At 44.7% G+C, this 24,393-nt stretch overlaps 1 protein-coding gene across 1 annotated transcript in view; it reads right to left on the bottom strand.

Moving 5' to 3' along the window:
- LOC124712112 (odorant receptor 43a-like) overlaps nt 1–24,393 on the bottom strand; it is a 53,551-nt gene that overhangs the window by 17,902 nt on the left and 11,256 nt on the right. The window contains exon 3 of the mRNA XM_047242409.1: nt 13,128–13,229. Within this exon, the coding sequence (XP_047098365.1) occupies nt 13,128–13,229 (102 nt within the window). The remainder of the gene's footprint in view (nt 1–13,127; nt 13,230–24,393) is intronic.

Genomic DNA, 24,393 nt, shown 5'->3' on the forward strand with positions numbered 1-24,393 from the left:
TGCATTCCGACATATGTGGGCCATTCCGCCGGCCGCGGTAGCCGAGCGGTTCTAGGCGCTTCAGTCCGGAACCACGTGACTGCTACGGTCGCAGGTTCGAATCCTGCCTCGGGCATGGATGTGTGTGATGTCTTTATGTTAGTTAGGTTTAATTAGTTCTAAGTTCTAGGGGACTGATGACCCCAGATGTTAAGTCCCACAGTGCTCAGAGCCATTTGAACCATTTGGGCCATTACAGCAGGGCAATGCGACACCCCAAACATCCAGAGTTGCTGCAGAGTGGCTCCAGGAGCACTATTCAGAATGTAAACACTTCCGCTGATCACCAGACTCCCCAGACATGAACATTATTGAGCATATCTGGGACGCCTTGCTACTTACTGTTCAAAGAGGTCTCCATCCCATCGTACTCTTACGGATTTATGGACAGTCCTGCAGGATTCATGGTGTCAGTTGCCTCCAGTCCTATTTCAGACGTTAGTCGAGTCCACACCACTTCGTTTTCCAGCACTTCTGCGTGCTCGCGGGGGCCCTACACCGGATCAGGCAGGTGTGCTTTTTTCCTTGCCTCTTGAGTGTACACACATCTATTTCATAAATTCACACAACTTCAAGTTACATGAATTTAGGTTGAGGGATTGGGAAAGCCACATATGTTGAGACAGGTATATTGACAATTTTTTCGATAGCGAAGTTTCCTCAATGCAAGTTTTTCACCTCGCAAGAGACATGTGGTGTTGCCTACCTCGCATGAAAATAGGTGTGTGGACACAGCTGTGTTTTTGCACAGGAGTTCAGAGAAGGTCGTTATAGCGTATAGATGTCACTATAGTCCTAACGCGCCTGCGAGGTGTCATGCCTTGAAGAAAAATGTACCAAGAGGGAAAGAGTCCCATAAGCAGAGTGCAGTGAATTTTTGTGTACAACATGTGGCGGAGTAGGTCTCCATATGCGACTGTTATGTGGATTCAGGCACCATGTAGAGGAAAATGTGCCTTGTCTGTTCAAAAATATTCCCCAGCCTCACGTCACCCATTTCCATGCGTGGAAAAAAAAAGGAAAAAAAAAACTAAGGACAAAATCACAGTGCCGCAGCCAATCTTGGGATTTCATTTGATGCACATTTAGAATCTTGTAGTGATACCAGTTTAAAATTCACAGCAAAATGTTTTGAATTGTTGGTCAGGGAACAGAATTATCGTGGTACATACACTATGTGATCAAAAGTATCCGGACACCCCCAAAAAGCATACGTTTTTCATGTTAGGTGCATTGTGATGCCACCTACCGCCAGGTACTCGATATCAGCGACCTCAGTAGCCATTAGACATCGTGAGAGAGCTGAATGGGGCGCTCCGCGAAACTCACGGACTTCGAAAGTGGTCAGGTAATTGAGTGTCGGGCCGGCCGCGGTGGCCGAACGGTTCTAGGCGCTTCAGTTCGGAACCACGCGAGTGCTACGGTCGCAGGTTCGAATACTACCTCGGGCATGGATGTGTGTGATGTCATTAGGTTAGTTACGTTTAAGTAGTTCTAAGTTCTAGGAGACAGATGACCTCAGATGTTAAGTCCCATTGTGCTCGGAGCCATTTGAACCATCTGAATTGAGTGTCACTTGTTTCATACGTTTGTACGAGTGATTCCCACACTCCTAAACATCCTTAGGTCCACTGTTTCCGACGTGATAGTGAAGTGGAAACATGAAGTGACACGTACAGCACAGGTCGACGTCGTCTGTTGACTGACAGACTTCCAACAGTTGAAGAGGGTCGTAATGTGTAATAGGCAGACACCTATCCAGACCCTCCACAGGAATTCCAAGTTGCATCAATATACACCGCAAGTACTATGATAGTTAGGCAGGAGGTGAGGAAACTTGGATTTCGTGGTCGAGTGTCTGCTCATAAGCCACACATCACGCCAGTAAATGCCAAACGACGCGTAGCTTGGTGCAAGAATCGTAAACATTGGACGATTGAACAGTGGAAAAACTTTGTGTGGAGTGATGAGTCATGGTACACAATGTGGCGATCCGATGTCAGGGTGCTGGTATGGCGAATGCCCGGTGTACGTCACCTGCCAGCGTGTATATTGCCAACAGTAAAATTCGGAGGGCTGGTGTTAAGGCGTGGTCGTGTTTTTCATGTATGGGGCTTGCACCCCTTGTTGTTTCACGTGAACCTATCACAGCACAGGGCTACACTGATGTTTTAGCTTCCCACTGTTGAAGAACAATTCGGGGATGGCTACTGCATCTTTCAGAGGGATCGAGCACCGGTTCATAGTGCACGGCCTGTGGCGGAGTGTTTACACGACAATGGACTGGCCTGCACAGAAACCTGACCTGAATCCTACAGAACACCTTTGGGGTGTTTTGGAATGCCGACTTCGTGCCAGGCCTCACCGACCGTCATCGATACCTCTCCTAACAAGGGAACCTCCCCATCCCCCCCCCCCCCCTCAGATTTAGTTATAAGTTGGCACAGTGGATAGGCCTTGATAAACTGAACACAAATCAATTGAGAAAACAGGAAGAAGTTGTGTAGAACTATGAAAAAATTAGCAAAATATAGAAACTGAGTAGTCCATAGGCGACATAGGCAACATAATGGACAATCTGAACACAGGAGCAGCGTGGTCACGTGGTAGCGTGAGCTGCTACGAAACGAGAGGACCTTGGTTCAAGTCTTCCCTCAAGTGAAAATTTTACTTTCTTTCTTTTTGCGTAGTTATTATCTGTCCGTTCGTTCATTGACGTCTCTGTTCACTGTAATAAGTTTAGTGTCTGTGTTTTGCGACCGCATCGCAAAACCGTGCGATTAGTAGACGAAAGGACGTGCCTCTCCAATGGGAACCGAAAACTGATCGCAAGGTCATACGTCAACCGATTCCTCCACAGGAAAACACATCTGATATATTCTATACGACACTGGTGACGGCATGTGCGTCACATGACAGGAATATGTTGTCGACCCACCTAACTTGTACACTTGGCGAGTGGGTAAAAAGATTCTTCTACCTTGCCCGATTTAGGTTTTCTTGTGGATGTGATAATCACTCCTAAAATAGTGATGAAAACAAGAGTTTGTCACATAAACTGAAAATAAAAATTTAAACTTTTTACTCGATGGAAGATTTGAACCAAGGACTTTTCGTTCCGCAGCTGCTCACGTTACCTCGCGACCACGACGCCCCTGCGTTCTCAATGTCCTTGATATTGCCTATCTTCCCATGAACTACTCAGTTTGTATATTTTGCTTATTTTTTCACAGTTCCACACAACTTCTTCCTGTTTTCTCAATTGATCTGGGTTCAGTTTTTCAAGGCCTATCCACTGTGCCAACTTATAACTAAATCTGAGGGGTGTGCGATGGGGAGGTTCCCTAGTAAGTGCAACACTCCGTGAAGAATGTGTTACCCAAGAAACATTCCAGCACCTAATTGAACGTATGCCTACGAGAGAGGAAGCTGTCATCAAGGCAGCATTACCCATGGAGAGCGCCACGAACTTGTAAGTCATTTTCAGCCCGGAGTCCGGATACTTTTGATCACATAGAGTAGGTCAAACAGTGGCTGCAGAGTGAGAGGCATGTCCTGCATGTTTGACTATAGCTACAGCAACTTCATCAATAACTGCCATGGGAGTCGGGGTCCTACGTCTCCCTGCTCCACCGCCTGATTCACCGGTTTCTTCAGATTTCTTGACCTATTCTTAAGCAAATTTATTAACATGGGGCCTCTTCGCAGCCGTATCTTTTGGCAATACTCCCGCCATGCAGCGCTGCTGTTGATGCCATTCTGATAACGTAACTTTACCAGTAGTGCACGGTCTTTCTTCTCAATAGCCATTGAGATAAATTCTGCCGAAATTTTTACAAAGGTACAGACGGTGTTTAGAAAGGATAGATTGCATGAAACCGGTGGTGGAGTGTTCGTCGCTGTTAGTAGTAGTTTATCCTGTAGTGAAGTAGAAGTGGATAGTTCCTGTGAATTATTATGGGTGGAGGTTACACTCAACAACCGAACTAGGTTAATAATTGGCTCCTTTTACCGACCTCCCGACTCAGCACCATTAGTGGCAGAACAACTGAGAGAAAATTTGGAATACATTTCACATAAATTTTCTCAGCATGTTATAGTCTTAGTTGGAGATTTCAATTTACCAGATATAGACTGGGACACTCAAATGTTTAGGACGGGTGGTGGGGACAGAGCATCGAGTGACATTATACTGAGTGCACTATCCGAAAATTACCTCAAGCAATTAAACAGAGAACCGACTCGTGGAGATAACATCTTGGACCTACTGATAACAAACAGACCCGAACTTTTCGACTCTGTATGTACAGAACAGGGAATCAGTGATCATAAGGCCGTTGCAGCATCCCTGAATATGGAAGTTAATAGGAATATAAAAAAAAGGAGGAAGGTTTATCTGTTTAGCAAGAGTAATAGAAGGCAGATTTCAGACTACCTAACAGATCAAAACGAAAATTTCTGTTCCAACACTGACAATGTTGAGTGTTTATGGAAAAAGTTCAAGGCAATCGTAAAATGCGTTTTAGACAGGTACGTGCCGAGTAAAACTGTGAGGGACGGGAAAAACCCACCGTGGTACAACAACAAAGTTAGGAAACTACTGCGAAAGCAAAGAGAGCTCCACACCAAGTTTAAACGCAGCCAAAACCTCTCAGACAAACAGAAGCTAAACGATGTCTAAGTTAGCGTAAGGAGGGCTATGCGTGAAGCGTTCAGTGAATTTGAAAGTAAAATTCTATGTACCGACTTGACAGAAAATCCTAGGAAGTTCTGGTCTTACATTCAATCAGTAAGTGGCTCGAAACAGCATATCCAGACACTACGGGATGATGATGGCATTGAAACAAAGGATGACACGCGTAAAGCTGAAAAACTAAACACCTTTTTCCAAAGCTGTTTCACAGAGGAAGACCGCACTGCAGTTCCTTCTCTAAATCCTCGCACAAACGAAAAAATGGCTGACATCGAAATAAGTGTCCAAGGAATAGAAAAGCAACTGGAATCACTCAACAGAGGAAAGTCCACTGGACCTGACGGGATACCAATTCGATTCTACACAGAGTACGCGAAAGAACTTGCCCCCCTTCTAACAGCCGTGTACCGCAAGTCTCTAGAGGAACGGACTGTTCCAAATGATTGGAAAAGAGCACAGATAGTCCCAGTCTTCAAGAAGGGTCGTCGAGCAGATGCGCAAAACTATAGACCTATATCTCTGACGTCGATCTGTTGTAGAATTTTAGAACATGTTTCTTGCTCGAGTATCATGTCGTTTTTGGAAACCCAAAATCTACTATGTAGGAATCAACATGGATTCCGGAAACAGCGATCGTGTGAAACCCAACTCGCTTTATTTGTTCATGAGACCTAGAAAATATTAGATACAGACTCCCAGGTAGATGCTATTTTTCTTGACTTCCGGAGGGCGTTCGATACAGTTCCGCACTGTCGCCTGATAAACAAAGTAAGAGCCTACGGAATATCAGACCAGCTGTGTGCTGGATTGAAGAGTTTTTAGCAAACAGAACACAGCATGTTGTTCTCAATGGAGAGACGTCTACAGACGTTAAAGTAACCTCTGGCGTGCCACAGGGAAGTGTTATGGGACCATTGCTTCTCACAATATATATAAATGACCTAGTAGATAGTGTCGGAAGTTCCATGCGGCTTTTCGCGGATGATGCTGTAGTATACAGAGAGGTTGCAGCATTAGAAAATTGTAGCGAAATGCAGGAAGATCTGCAGCAGATAGGCACTTAGTGCAGAGAGTGGCAACTGACCCTTAACATAGACAAATGTAATGTAATGCGAATACATAGAAAGAAGGATCCTTTCCTGTATGATTATATGATAGCGGAACAAACACTGGTAGCAGTTACTTCCGTAAAATATCTGGGAGTATGCATGCGGAACGATTTGAAGTGGAATGATCATATAAAATTAATTGTTGGTAAGGCGGGTACCAGGTTGAGATTCATTGGGAGAGTGCTTAGAAAATGTAGTCTATCAACAAAGGAGGTGGCTTACAAAACACTCGTTCGACCTATACTTGAGTATTGCTCATCAGTGTGGGATCCGTACCAGATCGGTCTGACGGAGGAGATAGAGAAGATCCAAAGAAGAGCGGCGCGTTTCGTCACAGGGTTATTTGGTAACCGTGATAGCGTTACGGATATGTTTAATAAACTCAAGTGGCAGACTCTGCAAGAGAGGCGCTCTGCATCGCGGTGTAGCTTGCTCGCCAGGTTCCGAGAGGGTGCGTTTCTGGATGAGGTATCGAATATATTGCTTCCCCCTACTTATACCTCCCGAGGAGATCACGAATGTAAAATTAGAGAGATTAGAGCGCGCACGGAGGCTTTCAGACAGTCGTTCTTCCCGCGAACCATACGCGACTGGAACAGGAAAGGGAGGTAATGACAGTGGCACGTAAAGTGCCCTCCGCCACACACCGTTGGGTGGCTTGCGGAGTATAAATGTAGATGTAGACGTAGAGTTTGGTATCGACAACTTCAACCTTCTTAATTCTTGACATCCACACCTACTTCGCAAAGGAATTCAACATGCTTCGCAAAGTGCCAAACAGCATACTGACATCAAATCAGGAAACATATCACCTTCTGACTGCTTAAAGAGCCATAGTTTCACGTGGTGGGAGAACGAAGGCCAATTTTTTTTCCGTCATACTCTGCGACCGCAGCGATTAATGAAACTACCTACGATGCTTTCAGTGTCCTGTGATGTATATAGTCCACACTGCATCACTCGGGACACCGTCAATTTAATTATAATTACTCAGTATGTAGATATAGATCTAAAAGGAAGTACGTGAGGTAAAGCTCCTGGAGCTGCAACTAACAGTACACGTAAAATCTTTCTAATCGTACAATGCCAGACGCTGTTTAACGGTTAGCCCAGAGATAACACGTAAGACTCCGGATGAAACATAAGGTAAATATCAGCAGTATTTTGATGGTAAAAGATTGAGAGGCGTTGACAAATATACGTTTCATAGGATCATCTTACTTGGCACCAATGCTTAGTAATAACCTACAGTGCTGCACAGAGTGGAAATGTGTGACATTGTCGATGGTATGGCTGTCATGAATTAGGCAGTAGCAGTGACGGTATTCTAGAGGAATAGGCACGATGTTCGCTACAAGTTTTACTCTTCTCTCTCTCTGTCTTTCTCTCTCTCTTCCGTCATCTTCATCGATAGCAGAAATACATCACCATATTCTGTGAGCACACAACACATGTTTCTACACCAAGGAAACTATTGTGATTGGGATATCCCAAAAATCATGATCGACTGAAGAAATAAGCTGAGGATGATCGCCTGACCTGGCGCTGTCAGTAGGAGAACAATGAGCACGGACAGAAGACAACAACGACAAAAAGAGGCCAGAGGAAGTTACACTACAAAGAAACGCGTTCGCCAAGTAATCCAAGAAAAAAACAAATACATAATGAAAATAAGGACGCTGCTTTGCAGCTAGCGACACGACTGCGAGACGAATACACTCCCAAATGTAGGACCGCTTTTTTTTTTTTTTTTTTTTTTTTTAAATGGACTTGTAGTCCGGGGTGATATGTTACAATACAGCATCACCGGTCTATTGCGGTCTAACTGTGTTGGTGAGGCAGTAAATTTCCACAGGGCAGTGACTGCGCCACTGCAATTCACTTTGGAGGTGTGGCGGTGGGACTTGTAGTCCCGTACCACCCTCTGACGGTGATAGTACTACATGAGTCATGCAGAAAAATTTTGCCTAACATGGGCAGGTGAAGGTGTGGCGGTGGGACTTATAGTCCCGTGGCGAGAAGGACGTGGTAGGACCGCGCTGCGGCAGAACGTATTATACTGCTGCGAACACTCATTGGTCAGCGAGAGAGTCGTGGAGCAGGAAACAACGCTACGACATTGCGATATGAACGCCCACAGAGGTAAGACCTCTGCCTAGCGGCCCTGGTCGAGTTCCATGCTTTCTGGCGGGTCTTCTGCGACGTCGGTCAAGGGTAGCAAAGAGACTCCCACTACGTAAAGGAAGATGCCTATGAAAGAGAATAGTTTCACAACGTTGCCAGACAGGCAGCGGAAACGTTTGTTACCCGTTCGGTATCGATTGTATTTCTCTTATGTACCTTCTGTGCTTTCCTATGCTTATAATAATATCCGTGTATCTTTGATTCATCATACATGTAAATTACTAGAATGAGATTTTCACTCTGCAGCGGAGTGTGCGCTGATATGAAACTTCCTGGCAGATTAAAACTGTGTGCCCGACCGAGACTCGAACTCGGGACCTTTGCCTTTCGCGGGCAAGTGCTCTAACAACTGAGCTACCGAAGCACGACTCACGCCCAGTACCCACAGCTGTACTTCTGCCAGTATCTCGTCTCCTACCTTCCAAACTTTACAGAAGTTCTCCCGCGAAACTTGCAGAACTAGCACTCCTGAAAGAAAGGATATAGCGGAGACATGGCTTAGCCACAGCCTGGGGGATGTTGTTAGAGCACTTGCCCGCGAAAGGCAAAGGTCCCGAGTTCGAGTCTCGGTCGGGCACACAGTTTTAATCTGCCAGGAAGTTTCATATCAGCGCACACTCCGCTGCAGAGTGAAAATCTCATTCTGGAAACATCCCCCAGGCTGTGGCTAAGCCATGTCTCCGCTATATCCTTTCTTTCAGAAGTGCTAGTTCTGCAAGGTTCGCAGGAGAACTTCTGTAAAGTTTGGAAGGTAGGAGACGAGATACTGGCAGAAGTTAAGCTGTGGGTACCGGGCGTGAGTCGTGCTTCGGTAGCTCAGTTGTTAGAGCACTTGCCCCGCGAAAGGCAAAGGTCCCGAGTTCGAGTCTCGGTCGGGCACACAGTTTTAATCTACCAGGAAGTTTCATGTAAATTACTGTTTTAGTGCATTTATTCAACAAAAATTAGTTTGTCAATGTATTTTCAATACTGCGTTCTTTTCCTGTGATTATACGTTAAACTGTTCTATTGGTTCATGCATAGGGTACGTAGGTTCATACAGCTGTAAAACCTGGAGAGGTGTCTCTCCGCAATGAGACTCCGTATGTCTGAAGGTAAGTACTATAAGAAGGCTTTGTGTGTGTGTGTGTGTGTGTGAGAGAGAGAGAGAGAGAGAGGAGAGAGAGAGAGTCGACGGCCGGGTTGAAAACAATTATGATCTTGCGGGCAATCTGATGCAAGGAAACTATCAAGATTACTTACGCCTCGGCTGTACGCGGAATAGCTAAAGAAACTGGTACATCTGCCTAGTGTCCTGTGGGGTCCCCGCGAGCACGCAGAAGTGCCGCAAAATGACGTAGTATGAACACGACTAATGTCTAAAGTAAGTGCTGGAGGGAATTGACACCATAAATCCTGCCGGGCTGTCCGTAAATATGAAAGAGTGCGAGGGAGGCAGATCTATTCCGAACAGCAAGTTGCAAGGCATCCTAGATATTCTCAATTATGCTCTGGTCTGGGGAGTTTGTTGGCCAGCGGAAGTGTCTAAACTCAGGAGAGTGTTCCTCGAGCCACTCTGTAGCAATTCTGGACGTGTGATGTGCGCATTGTCCTGCTGGAATTGCCCTAGTCCGTCGGAATGCAACATGGACATTAATTGATGCAAATGATCTAAAAGGATGTTCCGTACGGGTGGCCTGTCAGAGTAGGTATCTAGACATATCAGGGGTCCCATGTCACTGGAACTGCACACGTCCCACACCATTATAGAGCCTCCACCAGTTTGAACAGGCCTCTATTGACTTGCAAATGTAATGTATTGCGAATACATAGAAAGAAGGATCCTTTCCTGTATGATTATATGATAGCGGAACAAACACTGGTAGCAGTTACTTCTGTAAAATATCTGGGAGTATGCGTGCGGAACGATTTGAAGTGGAATGATCATATAAAATTAATTGTTGGTAAGGCGGGTACCAGGTTGAGATTCATTGGGAGAGTGCTTAGAAAATGTAGTCCATCAACAAAGGAGGTGGCTTACAAAACACTCGTTCGACCTATACTTGAGTATTGCTCATCAGTGTGGGATCCGTACCAGATCGGTCTGACGGAGGAGATAGAGAAGATCCAAAGAAGAGCGGCGCGTTTCGTCACAGGGTTGTTTGGTAACCGTGATAGCGTTACGGAGATGTTTAATAAACTCAAGTGGCAGACTCTGCAAGAGAGGCGCTCTGCATCGCGGTGTAGCTTGCTCGCCAGGTTTCGAGAGGGTGCGTTTCTGGATGAGGTATCGAATATATTGCTTCCCCCTACTTATACCTCCCGAGGAGATCACGAATGTAAAATTAGAGAGATTGGAGCGCGCACGGAGGCTTTCAGACAGTCGTTCTTCCCGCGAACCATACGCGACTGGAACAGGAAAGGGAGGTAATGACAGTGGCACGTAAAGTGCCCTCCGCCACACACCGTTGGGTGGCTTGCGGAGTATAAATGTAGATGTAGATGTAGATGTAGCAGGGTCCAAAGATTCATGAGGTTGTCTCCGTGCCCGTACGCGTTCATCCGCTCGATAGAATTTGAAGCGTTACTCGCCCGACCAGGCAACATGTTTCCAGTCATGAACATGTTGACGGGCCCAGGCGACGCATAAGGCTTTGTGTCGTGCAGCCATCAAGGGTACACTTGTCGGCCTTCGGCTCCGAAAGTCCATATCGATGATGTTTCGTTGAATGGTTCGCACACTGACACTTGTTGATTGCCCCTCACTGAAATCTGCAGCACTTTTCGGACGGGTTGCACATCTGTCAAAATGAACGGTCCACTTCAGTCGTCTTGGTCCCGTTCTTGCAAGATCTTTTTTCCGGCCGCAGCGATGTCGGAGATTTCATGTTTTACCGGATTCTCGATGTTCACGGTACACTGGTGAAATGGTCGTACGGGAAAATCCATCGCTACCTCGGAGATTCTATTTCCCATCGCTCGTGCAGCGACTATAGCATCTCTTTCAAACTCACTTAAATCTTGATAACCTGGCATTTTAGAGGGAGTAACCGATCGAACAACTGGGCTGGACATTGATGTCTTATAAAGGCGTTGCCGGCCGCAGCGCCGTACTCTGTCCGGATACAGAAGTCTGTATTTGAATAGACGTGCCTATACCAGTTTCTTTGGTGCTTCAGAGAAGGTGTACGTTGGTTACCAGATCGTGTCATTTATTGTTTTGCTCTGAAACGTAAAATTTCTGTGCCAAAAGGGCAATTTATTGAGCAATTATAAATAAAGGACCATGATCATGGATGACGACTAGATAGATATGCCACAGAAGAACACCACCGCCATCGTATTTACTACAACTAAAACTTTGTGTTGTATTTATTTGCATGGGCCCGTAAGTAACTTAAAGTGTAAATAATAACTGATATAATTCGAACTTTGTATCGAGAACGTTGATTCGTTCCCAATCGCTTCGCTGGACAGTATTGCGAGTGATGCAATAAATCCGAGTATCAAATTACTAATGAACCATAGAATCATTACGGTGTTGAAATGTTTTATTAACTTTTGTGGGGCTAGAAAGTTCTCGGGTGTTTCGTTAGTATTCGGTACGAAATGCTTCAAATGCCCGATAAAAGAGAATAGTTATAGTATCCCAAAAGAACTAGTGAAGAAGAAAGGTCTAGTTATTTCTTTAATTTTCATTCCTGTCAATCAGTGTTAAAGTAACAGAAAAGCTTATATTTGTGGTTATAGGAAGTATTTTATGACCATTAGCGTTGAATTCCCTACTCATTTATTCCACATTTTGCGGGTTTGTAATAGTTCTTTTATCCTTGCGTTTCCATTTATGTATGTGTCTTTATTGTAGTTGCTTTGAATTAGGAGTTCTGTACCCAGTTAGTAGATAGAACCATATCTGGGTCCCACACCTCATGTTAAACAGTAGTTCTATAATTATCCCCGTGAAATTATTGATGAAGTGTAGTAATGTCTTTAAACAAATTTGTGTTCTTATGAATATAGCTGGCTACAACGTAAGAAAACCATAACAGATTTAGGGCTCCCACGTTTTACTTACGCTCTACATAACGCAATGAAGCATGGGAGCCAAATGAAAGCAGTTAGTAATCATATCAGTTAGCATAACAGTTTAACAATCAGTTCTATTTTATTATATTTCTATAGTAAGGGGCTGAAGCAACCTTATGTTCAAGTTACCTGTGCTTCTCCTTTATTAAATGGTACTGTGTAGTGAACATTACCTTTATTACTCAAAAACAGATAGTGTTCATTAGTGGGAGTCAGTTTGTGGCGAAAAGATTTAAAGCTTTTACTTGTGTTGCTCATGGATAGTTCTCTTACAAAAACTTACTAGAATGCTATTGTTTCTCGCTCAATGTAGTAAACACATTGTGTCCCAGGTAAAGTCACAAGCAACAGTTAATTTTCTTGATTAACAATATATTTACTCTTGATCACTTTGTCTAATTAGGCTGCCGATCGTCTTTCTTTTAATCTGTGATGATCCGTTTCATTTACATGAATACCATGTTACTTTGCCTTTTTATTTACATTGATTAGATCACTGTTGAATTAATTGCGGCTCCCTATAAAAACAGAGTTTTTCTGTTAACAAAACTTACTCCGATTCCTTTACATCAGCCGGCCGGAGTGGCCGAGTGGTTCTAGGCGGTACAGTCTGGAACCGCTCGACCGCTACGGTCGCAGGTTCGAATCCTGCCTTGGGCATGGATGTGTGTGATGACCTTAGGTTAGTTAGGTTTAAGTAGTTCTAAGTTCTAGGGGACTGATGACCTCAGAAGTTAGGTCCCATAGCGCTCAGGGCCATTTTTTGAACATTTACATCACCACATGTTGACGGTCAGCTTTAATTACTTTAATATGAGTAAAATTAACGGGAGAATGCCAACGTGAATATAATCGGTAGCGTTATACATTCCACCATACTCTGTCAGCAAACGGTTTCACATAACCATGCTTTACCAGAGTCAGAAGTTAGATCCACTTACGTTTGAAAATGTTATGATCAGGACTAAACAGTTCTTTAATATTAATAGAGGAAAGTATCATTTTTTTCTCACGCGACTCCTTGATCGAACACTTACCTGCTCCATGAGATCGTGAGCTCCCCAGCAGTACAAGAAAACCTGAGCTCCCGGTGTTGGCAGGAATGCCACACATCTGAAGGCAGCGTTGCTGTCTGCACTCTGCAAAACGACGAGAGTAGAGAGAGTGAATGTGAAGGTAGCAACGAGCATCATGACAGTTGTAAGGAAACACAGGACACAACACGAACTATAACTGAAACGTGGGACTTAGGGAAAGCAGGAAAAGTGCGAACGGGGCCTAATCAGTTACCGTTGGTTGCACAGCAAACACATACACTTTATTTAAGAAAATAATTTTTTTAAAACAATCATTTAAAAAAAATGACTGTAGCACAAGCTACACCGACGGCTGAAGGCCTTATTAAGAAAGAATTCAAAATTATTTGTCGGCTGAAGGCCACAAGCAATACCTCAGAACAATTAGCGGCTAATGGCCTGAATTACAAGTGAGGAAGACACCTACACGTTGAAAACACAAAAATAAATTTTAAAAGAATCATTTAAAAAAATGACGGTACCACAAGCTACACTGACGGCTGAAGGCCTTATTAAGAAGAATTCAGATTATTTGTCGTCAGAAGGCCACAAACAATAGGAATAATTTAAACAAACGAATATTTTAGACAGTTGACTGAATCAGACCAAATAAAGAAAGGAGTGATCCACAAACACTGCTCCAAGGATCGACCTGAGAAAAGTCCCTACAACTGTGTAAGCGGTGAGACAGGCAGCCAGGAGTTATGCTCAGCTAACACGATGGCAACTCAAACTAGGGACAGTTTAAACGCCGATGAATGCGCTTACGAAATCCACCTAACGTGTGATGACCAGTACAACAACAGAATAATTCAAGCGAGGACGAAGTGACAGACAGCACTACGTCTTCAGAATCGGGTGTTTAAAACATCGAAAGGCAGCAGGAGCCACTACAACCAAGGTAGACAAAAGAAACCACAATCCACATCGTAATCAAGGAGGCTGTCGAACTACACATCATGCCGGACGGCATCGGCAAGACGAGGAAAAGTACAATGCAGCAAAAATACGCTAACATCCAGGACAGGAAACTGGGGTGTTAGCGGCCACTAGGCAGTAATATACCGCTGGTTGCACTTCACTAATAATAACACAAAATTCAAAAAACTGATAACAGGCAGCAGAAGATGGCTAACAGATTCCGCCAACTCGACACCCTCCACTTGTTGCTGTCGTCTCACGGCGACCCAGCGAAGAGCAACGCACGAACAGATGGCGTGATCACAAAATAGTTGAGGTTTCACTACTGGATTAATGTTCAGTTAACTCAACGTCCTTGGTCCGGTGGACAACGAGGTTGTGGCCCTCGCAACTACAACCCCTCGATCTGGCAAAGCTTGCGTGCCTCCAGCTGTCCCAGCATGTCTTGGCGCTGCCGGACCTCTCTGCTTCTCCGTCCCAACCGAACTATCGACACACCCGACCCGGGAAACACATCACGTCCTTCCAAAGATAGTACGGGTACTAGATATCGAAAAACGCTGTTGCTGCAACTCGTGGACAGACAACGCTAGCAGTCGTGGTGGCGTCAGTAAACAGAAGAAGAGAACGAGACGCCACTACCCCTACTACACAATGACAGCCTAGCAACGGCACCAACGCGAGGCGCACACAGCTCAATAACATCATTTCAAACGATCTCAGAACTCTGACTTTCGGGGCCAAAACTCTGGCCGACTTAACTACCAATATAAGTATAATGCTCTGTCCTTACAGTTTGAAATCTGATGTTACATTACGAACAGCGAGTGTGCTAAATATTGTATGCATTTGCAAATTGTTTGGTAGAGCGGTCAGTGGCTGGCAAGTTGCGTAGTGTGACCGGACAAGGTGAGTCAGACTGGAGGCTGGGAAGAGCGGCCAGACTGTCATGGCATAGCTCAGGTGCTGGGGGTAAGTAACCGTGAGACAGCGATCCGGATATCCCGAGGGTGTGGGAACTCAAGCTGCATGCCCTCTGAGGGAATAAACTGGCCAAAAGACTGTCAATAGAAACATGACATAGTCACTGAAAGCAGCAAACCTGCATTCAGCATTGCTACGTAAAATCTAAACGCAGTGTCACATTCGCCACTATGAGGTGAGCTAGAACCATAAACAACGTTTATGAAATTATTACTAACAACGTTGTTAACATCTGGAACAGCGTTCTGCCCATAGTCAGGTCTTCACGTGGTAACTCACAATGCTCTCCTGTCTTCTGTCATCCTCTTCAATCCTGTGTCATTTCAGCTTCCTATGATGTCATCTGTCATCTTGTAGGTCCTCTGTCCTATCAATATCCTCCCACTACCTTGACTTTCCAAACCGTCTGTTAGCAAGCGCTCCCATCTCGACGAATGTCTCATCAAGTTATTCTTCCTTTTTCTTATAACCTACAGGTATGTTCTCTCCTCTCATGAACTATTTACAACATTCTTTCACTAGTCGCTCTTTCCCTTCAGCTTACCCTCACCACTCTGCTCCCCGTACCTACCTCCAAATCTTATACACTCCTGGAAATTGAAATAAGAACACCGTGAATTCATTGTCCCAGGAAGGGGAAACTTTATTGACACATTCCTGGGGTCAGATACATCACATGATCACACTGACAGAACCACAGGCACACAGACACAGGCAACAGAGCATGCACAATGTCGGCACAAGTACAGTGTATATCCACCTTTCGCAGCAATGCAGGCTGCTATTCTCCCATGGAGACGATCGTAGAGATGCTGGATGTAGTCCTGTGGAACGGCTTGCCATGCCATTTCCACCTGGCGCCTCAGTTGGACCAGCGTTCGTGCTGGACGCGCAGACCGCGTGAGACGACGCTTCATCCAGTCCCAAACATGCTCAATGGGGGACAGATCCGGAGATCTTGCTGGCCAGGGTAGTTGACTTACACCTTCTAGAGCACGTTGGGTGGCACGGGATACATGCGGACGTGCATTGTCCTGTTGGAACAGCAAGTTCCCTTGCCGGTCTAGGAATGGTAGAACGATGGGTTCGATGACGGTTTGGATGTACCGTGCACTATTCAGTGTCCCCTCGACGATCACCAGTGGTGTACGGCCAGTGTAGGAGATCGCTCCCCACACCATGATGCCGGGTGTTGGCCCTGTGTGCCTCGGTCGTATGCAGTCCTGATTGTGGCGCTCACCTGCACGGCGCCAAACACGCATACGACCATCATTGGCACCAAGGCAGAAGCGACTCTCATCGCTGAAGACGACACGTCTCCATTCGTCCCTCCATTCACGCCTGTCGCGACACCACTGGAGGCGGGCTGCACGATGTTGGGGCGTGAGCGGAAGACGGCCCAACGGTGTGCGGGACCGTAGCCCAGCTTCATGGAGACGGCTGCGAATGGTCCTCGCCGATACCCCAGGAGCAACAGTGTCCCTAATTTGCTGGGAAGTGGCGGTGCGGTCCCCTACGGCACTGCGTAGGATCCTACGGTCTTGGCGTGCATCCGTGCGTCGCTGCGGTCCGGTCCCAGGTCGACGGGCACGTGCACCTTCCGCCGACCACTGGCGACAACATCGATGTACTGTGGAGACCTCACGCCCCACGTGTTGAGCAATTCGGCGGTACGTCCACCCGGCGGCCTCCCGCATGCCCACTATACGCCCTCGCTCAAAGTCCGTCAACTGCACATACGGTTCACGTCCACGCTGTCGCGGCATGCTACCAGTGTTAAAGACTGCGATGGAGCTCCGTATGCCACGGCAAACTGGCTGACACTGACGGCGGCGGTGCACAAATGCTGCGCAGCTAGCGCCATTCGACGGCCAACACCGCGGTTCCTGGTGTGTCCGCTGTGCCGTGCGTGTGATCATTGCTTGTACAGCCCTCTCGCAGTGTCCGGAGCAAGTATGGTGGGTCTGACACACCGATGTCAATGTGTTCTTTTTTCCATTTCCAGGAGTGTAGTTATTTTTATCCTCTCATCTCTGTGTCTACGTTTATGCCCCATGCACTATGCCACACTCCAGGCAAAACACTTCCAAAGTCTTTTCCTCAGACCTTTATCTAGTTTGCCACATAATAATCATCTCTTTCCACTGAATGCCTCCTTCGCTATAAAAATGCGAGTTTTCACTTCCTAATGTCATCTCAGGTCTTCAGTGATCGTACTTCGAAGGTATTAAAATGCTCTAACTCAGTTAATATTAACTTCTGCTATCTTAATATTTGTCACACTCTTTCCGTTGCCGGTGACCATATGCTTTGTTTTGGCTGTGGCGATTTTCATCCCACATCCACGCAAGCTTCATTCATATCTCCTACCATTTTATTTAGAGTTCGTTAATTTTCCGCCACTAATACAGTATGATCAGTAAATCTTATAATTTCTATTCACTTTCCTCCAACGCACATTACTCTTTTTCCATCTAAGCTTTTTTTAATAATCTCTTCCAGGTATAAGCTTAACAATAAAGGGGAAAGCAACAACCTTTCCTAGCGTCACTACCAATTCTGCTTTCTTCCGTCACTTCCGATCCTTATTCTTGGTTTCCATCGTACATATAAATTCTGTACCAATCGCCTTTCCTTCCAATCCACTCCTTTCCTTTACGAAATATCCATCAGCTTATTCCAGTGTACTCCGCCGAAAACTTTATCCAAACCAATAAAAACTGCATAAATTTCGCTATTTTTCTGAATACATCCTATTTGAAACCAAAACCGTTTATAAATATTATAATTAATAATACAATTACGCAATGTATGCATGTGATACGCCATTTTGAAGCCTTGAATTAACAAGTCTCTATTGTTGTTAAACAAATAAACAAGTAGTTATAAACTATTGAGTCTTAAGGTAGCAAAACGCGCGTTAAACAAGATTAAGCCATATGTACACTACCGATTATCACCAGCATGAGAGTCCCATCATATTAACCACTTCAATACAATCTCCCCCCATGAACCATGAACCTTGCCGTTGGTGGGGAGGCTTGCGTGCCTCAACGATACGGATAGCCGTACCTAAGGTGCAACCACAATGGAGGGGTATCTCTTGGGAGGCCAGACAAATGTGTGGTTCCTGAAGAGGGGCAGCAGCCTTTTCAGTAGTTGCAGGGGCAACAGTCTGGATGATTGACTGATCTGGCCTTGTAACACTAACCAAAATGGCCTTGCTGTTCTGGTACTGCGAACGGCTGAAAGCAAGGGGAAACTACAAACGTAATTTTTCCCGAGGGCATGCAGCTTTACTGTATGATTAAATGATGATGGCGTCCTCTTGGGTTAAATATTCCGGAGGTAAAATAGTCCCCCATTCGGATCTCCGGGAGGGGACTACTCAAGAGGATGTCGTTATCAGGAGAAAGAAAACTGGCGTTCTACGGATCGGAGCGTGGAATGTCAGATCCCTTAATCGGGCAGGTAGGTTAGAAAATTTAAAAAGGGAAATGGATAGGTTGAAGTTAGATATAGTGGGAATTAGTGAAGTTCGGTGGCAGGAGGAACAAGACTTTTGGTCAGGTAAATACAGGGTTATAAATACAAAAGCAAATAGGGGTAATGCAGGCGTTGGTTTAATAATGAATAAAAAAATTGGAGTGCGGGTAAGCTACTACAAACAGCATAGTGAACGCATTATTGTGGCCAAGATAGACACAAAGCCCACTCCTACTACAGTAGTACAAGTTTATATGCCAACTAGCTCTGCAGATGATGAAGAAATTGATGAAATGTATGATGAGATAAAAGAAATTATTCAGATAGTGAAGGGAGACGAAAATTTAATAGTCATGGGTGACTGGAATTCGTCAGTAGGAAAAGGGAGAGAAGGAAGCATAGTAGGTGAATATGGATTGCGGCTAAGAAATGAAGGAGGAGGCCGTCTGGTAGAATTTTGTGCAGAGCATAACTTAATCATAGCTAACACTCGGTTCAAGAATCATGAAAGAAGGTTGTATACATGGAAGAACCCTGGAGATACTGAAAGGTATCAGATAGATAATATAATGGTAAGACAGAGATTTAGGAACCAGGTTTTAAATTGTAAGACATTTCCGGGGCAGATGTGGACTCTGACCACAATCTATTGGTTATGAACTGTAGATTAAAACTGAAGAAACTGCAAAAAGGTGGGAATTTAAGAAGATGGGACGTGGATAAACTGACTAAACCATAGGATGTACGGAATTTCAGGGAGAGCATAAGGGAACAATTGACAGGAATGGGGAAAAGAAATACAGTAGAAAAAGAATGGGTAGCATTGAGGGATGAAATAGTGAAGGCAGCAGAGGATGAAATAGGTAAAAAGACGAGGGCTAGTAGAAACCCTTGGGTAACAGAAGAAATATTGTATTTAATTGATGAAAGGAGAAATTATAAGAATGCAGTAAATGAAGCAGGCAAAAAGGAATACAAACGTCTCAGAAATGAGATCGACAGGAAGTGCGAAATGGCTATGCAGGGATGGCTAGAGGACAAATGTAAGGATGTAGAGGCTTATCTCACTAGGGGTAAAATAGATACTGCTTACAGGAAAATTAAAGAGACCTTTGGAGAAAGGAGAACCACTTGCATGAATATCAAGAACTTTGATGGAAACCCAGTTCTAAGCAAAGAAGGGAAAGCAGAAAGGTGGAAGGAGTATATAGAGGGTCTATACAAAGGCGACGTACTTGAGGACAATATTATGGAAATGGAAGAGGATATAGATGAAGATAAACTGGGAGATATGATACTGCGTAAAGAGCTTGACAGAGCACTGAAAGACCTGAGTCGAAACAAGGGCCCCGGAGTAGACAACATTCCATTAGAACTACTGACAGCCTTGGGAGAGCCAGTCCTGACAAAACTCTACCATCTGGTGAGCAAGATGTATGAGACAGGCGAAATACCGTCAGACTTCAAGAAGAGTATAATAATTCCAATCCCAAAGAAAGCAGGTGTTGACAGATGTGAAAATTACCGAACTATCAGTTTAATAAGTCACAGCTTCAAAATACTAACGCGAATTCTTTACAGACGAATAGAAAAAGTGATAGAAGCCGATCTCGGGGAAGATCAGTTTGGATTCCGTAGAAATGTTGGAACGCGTGAGGCAATACTAACCCTACGACTTATCTTAGAAGAAAGATTAAGGAAAGGCAAACCTACGTTTCTAGCATTTGTAGACTTAGAGAAAGCTTTTGACAATGTTGTTGGAATACTCTCTTTCAGATTCTAAAGGTGGCAGGGGTAAAATACAGACAGCGAAAGGCTATTTACAATTTGTACAGAAAGCAGATGGCAGTTAGAAGAGTCGAGGGACTTGAAAGGGAAGCAGTGGTTGGGAAGGGAGTGAGACAGGGTTGTAGCCTATCCCCGCTGTTATTCAATCTGTATATTGAGCAAGCAATAAAGGAAGCAAAAGAAAAGTTCGGAGTACGTATTGCAACCCATGGAGAAGAAATAAAAACTTTGAGGTTCGCCGATGACATTGTAATTCTGTCAGAGACAGAAAAGGACTTGGAAGAGCAGCTGAACGGAATGGACAGTGTCTTGAAAGGAGGATATAAGATGAACATCAACAAAAGCGAAACGAGGATAATGGAATGTAGGTGAATTAAGTCGGGTGATGCTGAGGGAATTAGATTAGGAAATGAGACACTTAAAGTAGTAAAGGAGTTTTGCTATTTGGGGAGCAAAATAACTGACGATGGTCGAAGTAGAGAGGATATAAAATGTAGACTGGCAATGGCAAGGAAAGCGTTTCTGAAGCAGAAAATTTTTTTAACATCGATTATAGATTTAAATGTCAGGAAGTCGTTTCTGAAAGTATTTGTATGGAGTGTAGCCATGTATGGAAGTGAAACATGGACGATAAATAGTTTAGACAAGAAGAGAATAGAAGCTTTCGAAATGTGGTGCTACAGAAGACTGCTGAAGATTAGATGGGTAGATCAGATAACCAATGAGGAGGTATTGAATAGAATTGGAGAGAAGAGGAGCTTGTGGCACAACTTGACTAGAAGAAGGGATCGGTTGGTAGGACATGTTCTGAGACATCGAGGGATCACCAATTTAGTATTGGAGGGCAGCGTGGAGGGTAAAAATCGTAGAGGGAGACCAAGAGATGAATACACTAAGCAGATTCAGAAGGATGTAGGCTGCAGTAGGTACTGGGAGATGAAGAAGCTTGCACAGGATAGAATAGCATGGAGAGCTGCATCAAACCAGTCCCAGGACTGAAGACCACAACAACAACAACAACAATATAAATATTAGTTTGGTGACACTGTGATATATCGATAACATTATATATGTAATATTGTCAATTGAGCCGGCCGGAGTGGCTGAGCGGTTAAAGGCGCTACAGTCTGGAACTGCACGACCGCTACGGTCGCAGGTTCGAATCCTGCCTCGGGCATGGATGTGTGTGGTGTCCTTAGGTTAGTTAGGTTTAAGTAGTTCAAAGTTCTAGGGGACTTACGACCACAGCAGTTGAGTCCCATAGTGCTCAGAGCCATTTGAACCATTTGTCAATTGACTAACGTAGGACTTTAACACCAAAGCGTGTAAATATTTTGTATTGACCAGCTTTGGCTGCAGCTCTTGAAATGATGTGACCGATGTTTTGAACAGGCAAGCGAGAGAGGATTAGATGACTTTTGTAGGTGCATTTTTAGGTGCACAGTTGGATTGGTAAAGTATTTTGACGATATTGTGCGACCACACAGCGACTTGGACTTACGTGTGCTACTTCGGACTTACGTCGGTGTCCACCAGTTCGTGACAGATTATATAGCGATGAAACAATACATCATGACCACCTGTTTAATAGCATTTTGTTCCATTTTTCAAACACAGTACAACAGATTTTTTTTTTTCATGGCATGGATTCTAAAAGGTCTTCGCAGGATTCTAGAAGTATGTGGCACCAAATACCTATGCACAGGTCAAGCAATTTCCATAAATTACGGGATAGTGGTTTTCGGGCACGCAGCTGGTACCCAATATGTGTTCCAGTGGGAGCAGATCAGGCACATTGGCTGGCCAAGAAATTAATGTGAGTTCGCTCTAGTGCCCCAAAAACCACCGTCGCACGACTCCGACCCTGAAAAACGGACAATGATCCTGTTGGAAGATATCATCGCCGCAGGAGCAGACTTCAAGCATGAAGCGATGAATGTGATCCGCAGTAATGTTCACGTAGTTTACTGCTGTCATTCGATTACCAAAAAAGATCCTATGGAATCCCAACTGAATGCATGCCATAGCATAAATCTGCCCTTACCAGCTTGCATCCATGGCTCGGTGCATGTTTTCTGCAGCCATTCGGCTGGATGACGACGTTCAAGGACTCAACCATCAACGCGGTGCAACGATAAATGTGATTCACTCGACAGGCGGACACGTCTCTATTGAACCACGTTGAAACCTCATTGATGCTGTACCTACAGCAATCATAACTGACAACGTCGTTAGATCGACACAGGAACACATAGGCGATATGTTCAACAATGTCCTATTAACGGTGCGCTCCGAAACACTTGTGCCTCCACCAGTACTCTGTTGTCAGACCTCTCACAGATCTCTGCCTACCCTGGACTCGACAGCGGTGGATCATCTGATATCTACGTTTTGTGATGAGTGGTGGTCGTCCAGTACCATACGGCCTACTCGTTACTTCACCATACTTCAACCACTTTTCATTGATGCTCATGACAGTAGAAAGGCAATAGGCGACCAGCTTCGTCGTTTCTGAGATTCTCGTATCCAGTCTCAGGGCCATAACAGTGTGTCCTTTGTCAAAACCGCTTACGTCAGTGAATTTCCACATTTGCCACCCGTATCTTCGCTGTAATGATTTCCCATTCGTCTCGCTTCCGTCTACATTCTTTCCTTACAGCGTCACGAGCCCGCAACACCACAAGTGGTCAGTGGTCATAATGTAATGATTTGGAACTCAGAATGTTATCACAGATATTTCCCAACTGCAGTAAATCTTTTACCATTTAAAGACATGAATGCAGCTGTTGTACTGTGGAATTTCACTACTGGTTTTAGTGATTCTCTTTTTCTCGGCTCCAAGCATTTAGACCGCACTTGCTGCTAACTGGCAATGCTTTGCTTGCCATAAAAATCAGTAATTCTGTTCTACCCAAAATAAATGTTGTGTTGTATTAACAATCGACGTGAGGCCACCGTTGGAATTTAGTTGTGTGCTTTTATCTAAATAAACGTATAATCAAATTTTAAACTGACTGTTGTAGACTACATTACTATCCCAGAGGACTATTTAATATATTGTCCTTTAATGGTCATTATGTCTTTATTATATACTTAATTATTCGTGATCATCTACGTTAGTATATGTGCTTCATAAGTGATCCACTTTCTCTCTGCTGTTTAGATAGCGGCTAATTGATATTGATAAGGGACCAATCACATTTACACTGAAGTGACAAAGGTCATCTGATATCGTCATAATATTTTGTCGGACCTCCTTTCACCCGCGTAGTGCAGCATCTGAACGCAACATCAAAATGGTTCAAATGGCTCTGAACACTATGGGACTTAACATCTACGGTCATCAGTCCCCTAGACTTAGAAGTACTTAAACCTAACTAACCTAAGGGCATCACACACATCCATTCCGGAAGCAGGATTCGAACCTGCGATCGTAGCAGCAGCGCGGTTCCGAACTGACATGCCTAGAACCGCTCGGCCACAGCGGCCGGCGATGCAGCATAGACTCACCAAGTCTTTGTATGCCTCTGAAGAAATACTAAGTTCTGCTGCCTGAACAACTGCCCGTAATTGCGGAAGTGTTGCTGGTGCTGGGTTTTTTCACGATCTGACCGCTAGATTACGTCCCATAAATGTTCGATGGAATTCATGGCGGGCGATTTGGGCGGACAAATCATGTGCTGGAACTGTCCAGAATGTGCTTCAAACCAATGGCGAACATGTGACCGATGACATGGCGCATTGTTATCTGCAAAAATTTCTTCGTTGTTTGGGGACAGGAAGTACATGAATGGATGCAGATGTTCTCCAGGTAGCCGAACATAGACATTTACAGTCAGTGAACAGTTCAGTTGGTCTAGAGAAGCCACTGCATTCCATGTAAACACAACCCGCATTATGGAGCCACCACTAGCTCGCGCAGTGCCTTATTGAAGACTTGCGTCCATGGCTTCTTGGGGTTTGCACCAGCCTCAAATCCTTCCATTATCTCTAACCAACTGAAATCTACATCTACATCTACATCTACATCTATACTCCGCGAGCCACC

Source organism: Schistocerca piceifrons, chromosome 8 (genome assembly GCF_021461385.2).
Source record: "Schistocerca piceifrons isolate TAMUIC-IGC-003096 chromosome 8, iqSchPice1.1, whole genome shotgun sequence".
In the NCBI taxonomy this organism is placed as follows: domain Eukaryota; kingdom Metazoa; phylum Arthropoda; class Insecta; order Orthoptera; family Acrididae; genus Schistocerca; species Schistocerca piceifrons.